Below are 12643 nucleotides of genomic sequence, written 5' to 3'. Positions count from 1 at the left end.
ATCCTGCTCTGGTCATAAATGTTGTTTATTTTGACTAGGACCTACTGAAAGGGGACTGGGGGTTAGGGAGGGCAAAGAGAGGATTCCATAGGGAAGATCATAAAACCATTAGCAGGGCAGGGCTTTCAGGGGTCACAGGATCATAGAATTTTCTGGCTGGAAAGAACATAGGCCATCGGAAAGGTCAGAGAAGGCCACTTTTTCAGCAAAAGGCCTCTAGGGGCCATACAGGGCTAAGGTGGCGGGCTTTGGGCCTCTTTCTAGAAAGTGGACACAGGGTGTGGAGGCATGACCCCCCAATAACCTTACACCAGGTGGGGGAGGCCAATAGTTGCTGAACATGATGGATTTGCCCTCTCAGTGGGAAGAACCAGTTGCCTGAATGCGCATTGGAGCCCCTTGTTCCGGGGAATGGGCACAGCTCCGGGTAAAGGAAATAAAATCACCTCCCATTCTGCTCCTGCCATCATTTTGAGCAGCTAGTATGTACCAGGTGCTATGCTTGATGCTCCTCCAGTACCTTCAAAACAATTCTGAAAGAGATGTTATCTCCGTTTTGCAGATAAGGCAGTTGAAGCTCAGAGAGGGGCGCTGGGTTGCCCAAGGTCACACAGCAAGTTGGTGGTAAGACTGGGATTAGACCTGAAGAATTCAGATTCTTTAAGCCTAATCGCCTTTCCATCTCCCCTCCCCTCCTCTCCCCTCCCCTCCCCTCCCCTTCACCATCTGCTATGATCTGGTCCCCTGCAGCCTCAGAGATGGAATGGGAGCAGGGCTCCGTTCCCTTTAAAAGTGATGTTGGGAGTGAGGAAGCTCACTTCTAGTAAAGGGAGAAGAGCAGCCTTGGGCTCCTTCCACTCCCCGGCACAGACGCCCTTTACTTGCTGTGAGGCTTAGAGCAAGTCACTTCACCTCTCTGAGCCATACTTCTGGATCCATCTCCAGACCTGAGGTCTTCATGGGAGGTGAGGGTTGGCAGAGGTGGTAGCAAGCTGTTCCCCTTTGAGCCCCTCTTTGGTGTAATAGCTCTGGGGGGGTGGGGGGAGATGAGACTTGGTTTTGCCCTCAAGGCCGACTCAAATCACAAAAAAGGCACCTCAAAAGCAGGCAAGGCAAGGCTCACCGAGATCCCTGCTGAGAATGCAGGAGGCTGAGAGCCAGGGCAGAGGCTGGGCTGTGAAGAGGCAGCTTAAGCAATGAGTTCTCCCCTGATCCCCTGCCTGTGTAATCCAGTTGCTCAGAGAATGGAAAATCCCCTTCCTCTTCCCCTGCCTCCTTCTCCACAAAGGCCTCCTAATAGGCCTGCCAGGTTTGGGGTGCTAATCTGCTCAGACACCACTCTGGGAACAGGTTGCCTGGGCTCCCAATCCCAGCTGCCCCTCAGTGGGAGATGGGGAAAGCTGGTGGAGGGTCAGGGGTCCTAGCACTTGGGGGAGGGTCTCCTGCTGTCTGGCCTGTCCAAAGGATCAGGGACACTCATGGGCCTCTGTGATGAGGGGACCTCAGGGATGGGGAAGGGAGGTGGGCAGGAGGGCTGGATCCTGGGGCAGAGGTGCCTTGGGTGGGACTTGTTATTAAACAGCCCCATTATTTCACCCACCACACTCCTTTCATTTTTATTTGAAGACAGCTCCCTCCCCAGCACCTTCACCTCCCCACCCCCTACACTTTCACTCATCCATCCACTGAGCCGCTGACAGCTGCCCTGCGGGTGAACTCCAATCCTCCTGCGGCTGGAGAGATACTGGTGGGGGGCTCAGGCCAGAGCATGCCCCTTCCAGCCCCCCCTCCCCCTACACACATACTCACTCCCTCAGGGTAGTGCCACCTTGGCTCCATGAATCAGACCCAGAGAGGAGAAAATGAAGGAGGCGAAGAGTAGGCAGGAGAGCCGGGAGACGACGAAAAGAGAAGAAATGGTGCAATGGGGGAAGAAGAGGAAGGAAACAGAAAACAGAGAAGCAGGAGTGAAAGAGGAAAAGGGAGGGCATGGAGGAGGAGGAGAGAGAGGGAAAGAAATCAAGAAGGTGGAAAAGGAGGAGGAGAAGTGAAGGAAGGATGAAAGGAGGGAGGGCAGGGGCCGGAAGACTGGGAAGAACTAGGGCGTCACCCTGCATGGTGGGGGCAGTGGGAAGACGGGCAGGGATGTTGGACGGGGAGGAGGGGGCTACACAGGCAGGAGGGAAGCCAGGGGTCTCTCCACAGGCGAGGGAGGAGGCTGGATTGAGCCTCGCCCACCAGCTCCCACCTCTGGGTGAAGGTTAGTCACTGCAATGCCTCTGACCACATCAATGGCTAGCCAGACTGTAACCACGGGGGTCTCTGGCTTGGGGTGGTCAGAACTGTGAGGACCATCCTGTCCCCTCCCAGGATGGTGACAGCTTCTGCCCGGTCAGCATGGCCATGCCCACCTCATGCCTGCAGCCTCCATCCTGCCTGCTCCTCTTTGGTTACAGAGCCCATTGGGAGTTGGTCCTAATTGTTGGGTTTTATGACGTTATGAGGGACTGAGCCTTAAAGACCAAGTACTTTCCATCCCCCCTCACTTTACAGGTGGGGCACTGCAGTCCGGAGAGGGGAAGAAACCTGCCCACAGTTACACTGTGAGCCCTGCCTTTCTAACCTCATGCCGAAACAGCCAAAGAGGAAAGGGGCAGCGTGGCATCTCGGTAGAGAGCCCGGCTCTCTGTATTCGGTCCTCTCTGCTGGGAACACTACTACAGTGTTTTGTGTCCCAGATGAGGGGAAACATTTGTGGTTATGAATAGTTACCTTATTCTGAGTACTGCTATATGCCAGGCACTTTGGCATACATTATTCTGTCAGGTGGATATTCTATGTCCTTCCTTTACAGAGGAGTAAACCAAGGCCCAGAGAGGTTAAGTAACTTGCTCAAAGTCACACCACTAGGAATTGGAGCTGGGATTTGCTCAAAGCCCATGCTGAATCTCTAATGCCTTGCTCTCTCTCAGGTGATGATAGCTAATGCCCTCTACCCTCATTCTCCACCTCCTCATACTCTAAGGATTAGAGCTGACCCGACCCCCCTTGCCGTATGGGACTGATGTTGTCATGGAGAATGTAGCTGGGTGAATCCCTCTGACCACGTACTACTGACTCCCACCAAAGACCCCACAAGGACAAGGGTAAGGTCCCCTGAGACTCTGTGTGATTTATCTGGTGGTACTGCTATTTTATGGGATGGGCCAAAGAGGTGTCAGGAAGCAAGTTTGCTGTAAATCTCCTTTTTCTGCTTCCTTTCCCTCTGTACGTTCCCTCCTGGGATTTATGGTGGAATATGTTCAGAGCTAGGGACTTGGGGCTTGGGTTCAGGCTTGGGGTGGAAAGGCAAGGGACAATACATCTTCCTCCTACGGGATCTGCTAAACGTGTGTGTGTGCGCATGAGCTACCCACGCTCCATCACAAGCCTGCACTGTGCGGTCCACAAAACCTTTATTAAGATCTCCACAGTGCTCCAATAGTTCTGCAGACAGCACGCTGCCTGCACTAGGGGTTTGTTGTTGGGACCAACCCATAGGTTGGTGCCCCCTGCGTGCCTCCCTCACTGGTGGGCGTGAGTTTCTGAATCAAGCCAGGAACCTGGGAGCAGAGCCCACGTGGGAACAGATGTGTGACCCACATGCAATGCCTCTGAGGATGGGAAGAAGGGGGTGCTCCCCACGAGGGGGTAGGTCATGGGGTAGCTGGAAAGGAACCTGCTCGTGGGTACCTTTTGAGATTGGTGGGGCGGGCAGGGCAGGGGCAGGTAGGAGGGCTCCCTAGTTGGGCTATTGGGGAAGCTGTCTTGGCCTCCACTGTGGACACTGCACTCCAGCTGAGAGAAATGGAGCAAGATGCTGCAAATCTGACTTCTCACATGTGCAGGGCCTGGAGCATCTACATCTCCTGGCTGGGGGTGTCTGTACCAGGGGGCGAGCCCAAGGTCACATACCAAGAGCGCTGACGGAGACTGGTGCACCATCTCCCCCTTCACACCTCTCCCCGCATCAAGGGCTTTCAGGGCTCTGAATACTGGGCTGTTTGTTCTGAGCTAAGCTTGGCCAGCTCAGGGGCCAGCAGATGCTGGCTGCAGCCAGAAGCCTAGAGACAGCTCAACCCAGGGAGAGAGGAGGAGGGGGAAGGAGAGGGAAGGAAAGAGTTGAGTAGGGGAGGGAAAGAAGGGGACAGGCTAGGGAAGGCCTTTCCTGACTTGTTCCCCCCAACACACAGGTCTTTCCCTCTGCTGAACCCCTTCCCCGATCACAGGGCTCCTTACGTAGGTTCTGGTGGCCTTCAGTACTGTCCCCCTCCTTTGCAGGGGAATTTCTCCAAAGAGTCTATGGCACCTGGAGGATATGTCTTGGGCATCCCATACCTCTCCATGGTCCCAAGTCCAGTGTGCAGGACCTTAGGGGGGGTTCAGTGAGTCCTGGCAAAATGAACCCAGAAGAAAAGAGGAGATGTCACCCTTTGAGTGAATATCAGGTCACTCTCCCACCCCGTCCTTTCCCTGCTCCTCTCCTGGCTGCCCAAACCAGGGCTGCACTGTGTCTCCCGTTAAATATATGGAATTATCTATTACAATACTTCAATATTTATTACATTGATTTCACTTTAAATGCTTTGTAAATCATAGCAAAAAATAATGGCCTTCCAACAGAGAGTCATATACCGTAATCAACTGGAAGAAAGTCGGCATTGTAATTTAAAATAAAAAAAGTCCTTATGTGAGTCTCTCGTTTAAATTAAGAGACAGGACGTGATTCAAATAATAAGACCCAAGTGAGGCTGGTTTTTCTCGGCAAATTAGTAGAGGTTTTAACTGGAACTGAAAAGGTGTTAAGGTGGAACACTGACCTTATTAGACCTTAATTATTTTCTGTTGTTACTTTCCTGGAGCACAGGTGGTTTTTTTTCCCCAAAGTGGCCAGGTTAAGCTTCATCTCAGGAACTTTGTCTTTCGAGAGATATCACTTATCAAGAGGCATTAGTGGGATAAAAGCGCAGACACTTCGCCTGTGTCCCTTGTCTCCATCCTAGAGTTTCCTGGGCACCTACAACTCCTGGTTTGCAGGCAACATTCTTGTCCTTGAAAACGGAGGATTCACCCCGCTCTGTCCCCGGCTTCTTCAGCGTCTTCACCCAGCCTTCTTAGTGGCAGCCTCGTCCCGCTAGAGGTATCCCCTGCCAACTGGTACAGCCAGCGTCCATCTGGCCGGGAGAGAGGAGGGGACGTGTGCATACACGAACAGTGCGTGCGGGCGCATGTGTACGTGCGCGCATGCGCCTGCTGGCGGGGAGGGGGCGGGGGGGACGCAGCAGGTGGTACTTTCCTCACCTTTCAGTGCAGCCTTCCTGCTCTACCTTCCATGGCCAAATGCGGCTGATCATCGGTCCCAAAGCTAGCCAGGCCCAGCCCAAGATGTCCACGGCACCTGGAGATGAAAATGGAGCAAATGCCATCCCCTCTAAATGGAAATAATGCAAGTTAATGGCCCAGCACGGTGACTGGCACGTAGTGGGCATCCGGTAGTGGTGGTTCTATTTTTGCTGGAAGGAGACACAGTCAGAAAAGGGTCTTTTCCGCTTGTTTCCAGACCCCCCTCAATATCTCCTACTGGCCCTGGGGTGGGGTGCAGAGGTGGGGAAGAAATATTGAGCCCCAAGAAGGCCCCATGCAGACATCCATTACACGGCCGCACACCCCTCCTGGAAGATAACCCAGCTGAGCTCTTTTTATTAAGCACAGCCCTCTCCGTTCCTCCCACTGGTCTCCTAATCAACTGATTTGATCAGAGCGAGGAAGAACTTTCCCCCTGGCCCGGTGTCTTGGGAACCATGCCTCGTGGTTCATCACTATCCAGGAGAAGGTTGGGGTAGGGGGGAGGATGCTGTAGAGAGATAAGAAAGGACCCAGTGGGACCCATTTAGGCCATCACAGGTGGAGGGATCCCCAAAGGAAGAGGGAAATCAAGGCTTCTTTTGTTGCCTGTCAGCTGTGAATGTCGAGACAGAACCTGTATGCTTCAGAGGAGATCCAAAGTCCTAGAACATAAGGTCTGAAAAGGGTCATCTAGGCAGACTCTCTTGCTTTATAAAGGGGACAGTAAAGCACTTTGAAATGATTGAACACCCTGCCTGCGGGTCCATGGGGGGCCGAGTTGAGATGGTGATGGAGAGGATAAAAGCTGTGGGGATGTGGTCTCTGGCCTGGGGGAGGCCTGGCTGAGCTGAAGGGGTCCTGGAGCCTGGTGTGCAAGGCTTCACCTTGGGCCAGGCTCATCCTGGCACACGTGGGCCAATCCCTGCTTCCAGCTAGGTGGAGTGACCCTTTCTGGACCCTACTCATGTCTCTCATCACAGGCCATGGATGAAGGAGGATGTACCAAGAGGAGCAGAGGTCAGGGCTCAGCAGCTGTGTGACCCAGGAAGCACTTCCCTTTCTGAACCTATTTCCTCCCTGCCCTACTTACTTAGCAAGGCATGGGGGAGATAAGGAGATGACTTGATGTGGACTTAATCAGACTTTCACTTGTGGGCTCATATTGAGTTTTGCCTTCTTCTGTCCTACCTTCCCTGTGGCTTAACTCCAAATTCTGCCCTGCCAAGGAATGGGACAGGGGAGGAGGCTTAATCCTCCCAATAACATGACTGTAAGATAGGTAGATCGGTATATTATTGTACCCATGGGACAGATAAATAAACCGAGGCCCAGAAAGATTAAGTACCCTGCCCTCCCCTCTCCCCAGCTGCTAAGAGGCAGAACTGGGATATGAACCCAAGTCTCTCTGACTCTAGATACATCAGATCAATAATCTAGATACATCAGGGCAATAATACATGAGGGAATGTGAGTACCACGAGTGCGGGCATTTGTAGATGTTTTGTTCACTGCTGTCTCCCCAGCCCCTGGAACAGTACCTGACACACAGTGAACAACAGATATTTTAAAATAATGAATGTCAACTTTAATGGAAGGTAGCAAAGTGAGTTAGGAATGACCACTTTATTGGGAGCTAGATCTTATATCACAGTTTCATGAAAGTTTCTATGGGGTGGAGAACTTGGGGTAGCATTTTACTGTCCATGGTAGCTCCTTCTGGCTGTTTTTGTATCCAGTTACCACCATGTCAGTGGTTTAGGCCCCGGCTAGTAGTTAAATAGAAAGGAAATAAAATTAGGAAATAGCAACATTAGCAATAAAGTAAAATCTCCATAGACATACGCAGATTATATTAAAATGATGTCATAGAGGTAAACAGTGTCTTGCTCCTTGATAGAGCTCTTGGGAAGATGTTATGGAGAAGAGAACCCTGCATGTTTTCCCGGTCCATGCATCTTTTAGTTTTATACATAAAGATATTGGCCCTTGATGCAAAGGAACCAACTTTTTATTCTGCCAATTTTTACTGAGCACCTACTATATTCCATGCACTGGGTGAGGCCCTGGCAGGTACAGAGATGCCCAAGGGATGGCCTGCCAAGAGCAAAGTCAAGGCCCTCAGGAGCAAAGTCAAGGCCTGGGGAGACTGCCCTCAGGGTGGCCAGACTTGTCCAATAGCCTGCTTGGCCCAACTTGGCTCTTCCTTCTCTCCTCCCTGGTGCGTAGAGAGTCAGCCTCTTGCTCCAGGAGGTCAGCCCAAGGGTCTCTCTCTTTCTCTCCCCACCCCCACCCTCACTTCTCACCCTCCACCCCTACCCCAATCCCTGGCTGACTGAAAAGGTGCAAGAGGGAATCTGAGAGATTCTGTGCTGTTTGTTTTGGGTTCAATGAAATCTCATTTACACATGTTAATTGCAACTAATTGGCACTAATTGGATGAACAGGAAACCCTCTGGGAGCACTCATACCTTTAATTTGTAGTAAATATCATTAATTAACATATGCTAATTAGAGCCAATTAACATTGATTAAGGGTTTCCAGCTCCTTGGAAAGTACAACTCTGTGTCCTCCTCTCTTGGTTGCCTGAAGTCAGCACAAAATATGATACATGGAGTCTGGGTGGGGAGAGGACGGCCCTTCTGGCCGCATCTCCAGGTGGGGGCCGTCACAGCCTTAGCAGCCCTCACCTGAGCTGGGTGCTTGGAGGATGGCAGCCTGCCCTCTCTCTCCCCAGGGCAGAGGGGGCTGCAGGGGAGGGGCTGCAAGGTTAGCGCTGCTTCTCAGGGAGTGGGAGGAACAGGCGGGGGATGTCCTGGGGATTGGGTGTTCTTTCCTGGGCCTGGCTGGAAGGGCAGGTTGAAAGCGCTAGAGGCCAGCCTGGCAGGGAGGGTGGGGGGCAGCTCAGGCCAAGCAGGGTTTGGACTCCTCTTCCACAGATGACGGGAGGGTGGGAGCCCCCCATGATCTGAGGCCTGTTTGGCGCGTGTGTGTGCACCTCTATGTGGCATGGATGTGTGAATAGGACACCTCCTTGGTCTGACAGGTGCACAGATGGTGGGACCACTTTTACCTGGGAACTGGAAGGCTTTTAGGTCTACTTTTAGTTCTATTACTAACTAGTTATGGGACTCTTGGGATTAATGTAAATATTACATATATGTATATATATATATGCACACACACATGCATACATAAATTGTCTATTTTAGTCCAGTTACAAAAGAAATAAATGTTTCTTGCAGACCCCTACCCCCACCCCCAGGAGTGCCCTTTCTGTAATAGGCTGCAAGGCCTGCCTTTCCTTTTCTGGAATATTCACCTCATTGTTTCATGTCCAATGTCCATCTTCACCAACAATTTATAAGTTCCCTGAAACAAAGTTCGAGTCTGGCTTGCTGATTGTGGCACTTCATGGGCACTAAAAAAGCTGCTGTTAAGTATAATGATATGAAAAAAAATTTGTTGAGTGAATAAGTGAACACATAAAACCATCTGTAATTTCAACTGCTACAGAGAAAAATTTGATGTGTGTATATTTATATGTATATACCTATTACATAAATAAAATATATGTTTTATACATATAAAACACACCTATATAATATGAATATCTATCCCAAAAGGCTTAGTGCAGTTTTTGCTTTAATAACTTCAAGTGTAAGTGCTACAAACTTTAAAAACCAAAGAAATCATTCAAAACCTGATTTAGATTTATTATACACTTAGTTTTATGAATTTTGAATAATAAATTTAAAATTTTAATTTTCTGTTTTAGTCCCTCTGAATGAAAGTAGCAAAGAGTGACTCAAAAACGGAAACTAAAATTTTATTATTCAAAATTCACAAGACTAAATATGTGTATTCGTGCCAGCACTGAGAACTGTTCTTTCCTTTCAACCACTGGCTAAGTCATTAAGCCAATTTCCTCATCTGTGCAATGAGGCCAGTGGTCCCTGCATTACCTTGACTCTCAGGCTTCTCATGTGGGAGGATGTGGTGATTTTGCAACCCAAGAAAAGGAGTATTTCCCAGGCCACCTAGGAATAAAAAAACTTTATAGCTCCCAGATCTGAGCTTCTGGCTCTGATGGAAAGAGATGGGGCCAGGGTGAGACAGAACCTGGCGGAAACCTCACCTCCAAGGGGACCTCTGTGGTAGATCCTTACTTACCTAACTCAGAGGAACAGGGCTGCCCTGGAGGGGCTTGGGGGTCAGGACAATGCAACTTGCAAGGTTGGAAAGATCACCCTGTGAAGGGCAAATGATCCACTTTTCCATACAGGGAAAAGTGGATTAAAAGCCCTTGCTGTGGGGACTTCCCTGGTGGCGCAGTGGTTAAGAATCCACCTGCCAATGCAGGGAACACGGGTTCGAGCCCTGGTCCGGGAAGATCCCACATGCCGCGGAGCAACTAAGCCCGTGTGCCACAACTACTGAGCCCGCGCTCTAGAGCCCATGAGCTGGAACTACTGAGCCTGCATGCCACAACTACTGAAGCCTGTGCGCCTAGAGCCCGTGCTCCGCAACAAGAGAAGCAACCGCAATGAGAAGCCCGTGTGCAACGAAGAGTAGCCCCCGCTCGCCACAACTAGAGAAAAACCCGCTCGCAGCAACAAAGACCCAACGCAGCCAAAAATAAATAAATAAAATAAATTACAAAAAAAAAAAAAAAGCCCTTGCTGCGGGACAGGCCCTCTTCTAAATATTTTATATGCATCATTCACTTAATCCTCCCACAACCCAACAATGTAAGCACCATTATTACCCTCATTTCACAGATGAGGAAACTGAGGCTCAGAGAGGCCAACTAACGTGCCCCAGCTCACACAGCCAAGTGGCAGGGCTACAGCCTGAATTTAAGTTCAGCTGCTAGGTGCTGCCCCCTCCCTCCCACCCACATTTTTGATGCCTGCAGAACAGCTCCAGGAAGCTGTGGTTCCTGGGGTGGATCCCCCAGCGCGGGGAGCTTCTGGCTCTGCCGAGGCCTCCGCAGCATTGCTGAGCGGACCCCATTCCCAGCCCCCTCCGCGTGGATATCTGAGGTCTGAGGGAGAGCTGCTGGCGAGGTTCACAACAGCTTAATTACCAAAGTGATTTTAATTTGTTTTTGTTAATTGAAATCTCATTAAGCAAGTAATTTACTCCAGCACAGCTCAGGAGTGCACAATTCTACGCGTGAGGAGTCTAAAGGGGTTTTTAGAACTCACCTTAATCTGGGGACTGTGCTTCTGACTTCATCCTGTGGCCTGTGCGCGTGTGACTGGGTGTGTACACATGCCTCCCGGGGAAAGGCCCTCCCAGCTGGCCAGGGGCCCCCTTTCTCCTTCTCGGCCTATACTTGCCTGTCCTACCACCCCTGGCCCCCCACCCGCCTTGCCCTGTATTCTGGAATGATGAAAAAAAAGTGAACCCAGGACATCCCTCTGTAGAGCATGTGTGCACCCAGGTGTGTGGCACGTCGTACAGACACACGGATACCGGTTGGTATTTGTCCATCTTTGTGCCAAGCACTGCACTAGGCATGAACTGGAGATGCTGGGCAGACACATGGTGCTTTTTAAGGTTTTTTTCTGAACCCTGGACTTTATTAGTCCACCGGCTAAATGTCCTGAGTCCTCTTTCTTACTCACATCTCATGCATTGTAATCCCTTGCCATCATGGTCCTTCCCTGACAGTAAACTCCAAGAGGGCTGGGGCCCCTTGTCTTCTTCATGGCTGTGGCCTGGCTTAGCTGGGGGTTCTCAGCTGGGTTTGGGGTGGGCAATTCTTTATTTTTTTGGCCGCGCCACAGGGCATACGGGATCTTAGTTCCCCAACCAGGGACTGAACAGGGGCCCACGCAGTGAAAGCACCGAGTCTTAACCACTGGACCGCCGGGGAACTCCCAGGGGTGGGCAATTCTTTATCGAACGGGACTGTGCTAGGAATTGCCATCCACTTAGCATTCCTGGACCTGGCTTATGCAGCACCGGTAACATCCCTGCAGATAAGTGTGACAAACCCAAACTTTCCCTCCGAGTGTTCCCAACCTCTCTGAGTGGGGTGGGGATTTGAAACCGGTGCAGGTGTCCACACACTGCCTGGCATGTAGTAGGTGCTCTGTGAGCATTTGCTGGGTGGGTGACCGAGAGCATTCATGAGCTGTGCCTCTGACCTGGTCCGTGTTTCTCTGCGAAGTGTTTCTCTGCGATGTGTGTGTGTGTGTGTGTGTGCGCGTGCGTGTGCATGTGTGACTGTGAAATGCGTGTGCTGCTCCTCTGACCTGTGCCCCTTGGTGCGCTGGGCCAGCAGAGGGTTCTGGGCCCTACTGCAGGCTGGAGCCCCTGTTCTCCAGAGCTCGTCGGCACCGGGCTTTTCCCCTCTCCCCTGGTGGCCTCATCGTCCCCTGGCTGCCTCTCCAAGGCCCCCGTCGCCCAGCTGCCTCCTCCTTTTGCCCCCGACTATGGCCACTTGGTAGTTTTCCAGGCCTGACATTTTGAACATGCAATGCCATATGTATCGCCACTCTCAGGTAATTATCACGTAAAATTAAGCTAGTCTTGTGCATGAAACCAGCAATTAGCCAGGGATTGAAGGTCAGGGAGAGCTCGTTTATAGAGTCGCTAACAAAATGTTAAATGGAAGTGTGTGTCAGATGGGCCAGGAGGCTGGATTAGCCGGGGTCGCAGCGGTGGGACTGGAGAGCCGTGGAGACTCCCGGCTCTGTAGCACCAGGCACAGCAGGAGGAGCTGGGGATTTATGGCTCACACTTTTCTCTTCCAGCTCTCAGTCTGGGGCACGGCTTTGAAGGAAGGTTGCTAAGCCTGCTAAGTCCTAATGCACACCAACATCTTCTCCCTATTCATCCGGAAACCTGGTAGGTCCTGCCTCAAAGCCTGTATGTCATTCTACCTCCTACCTGGCTGCCCACCACCCCAGCATTTTACACTCTGCTGTGGGTCTCTGAAGACGACTCAGAAACTTTGCACAGGCCATTCCCTTCATTGGGAACGCCTCTCCATCTCTCTCAATTCCCTAATCGTCAGCCTGGAAATTTTCTATTTCTCTCCCCCAAATCTCAGGCCTCACTTCTCCAGGAGCCTTCCCAGGCCCTCGCCCTGTCCTCACTTTACTCCAGAAGGAGTTACCTTCACTTTTGCACCATGAGTGTGTCTCCACTGTTGAATTTACACTCTGGCAACTTATTGGCACTGTGTCTGTCTGCACGACTGCACTGTGAACTATTCCTCTCTTCCTGGCGACCTGGAGCTGCTCA

At 51.3% G+C, this 12643-nt stretch overlaps 1 protein-coding gene across 1 annotated transcript in view; it reads left to right on the top strand.

Annotated features, from left to right (window-relative positions):
* Positions 1 to 12643, top strand: part of LOC132354549 (uncharacterized) — a 26836-nt gene extending 14193 nt beyond the window's left edge. Inside the window, exons 5-6 of the mRNA XM_059906422.1 lie at positions 12151 to 12244; positions 12450 to 12643. Of these exons, the coding sequence (XP_059762405.1) occupies positions 12151 to 12244; positions 12450 to 12534 (179 nt within the window). The 3' untranslated portion in view covers positions 12535 to 12643. The remainder of the gene's footprint in view (positions 1 to 12150; positions 12245 to 12449) is intronic.

The sequence above is a fragment of the Balaenoptera ricei genome, chromosome 20 (assembly GCF_028023285.1).
Source record: "Balaenoptera ricei isolate mBalRic1 chromosome 20, mBalRic1.hap2, whole genome shotgun sequence".
NCBI classification, from domain to species: domain Eukaryota; kingdom Metazoa; phylum Chordata; class Mammalia; order Artiodactyla; family Balaenopteridae; genus Balaenoptera; species Balaenoptera ricei.
The sequence above is the reverse complement of the archived record's forward strand: the minus strand, read 5'-3'. Positions and strand labels throughout refer to the sequence as shown.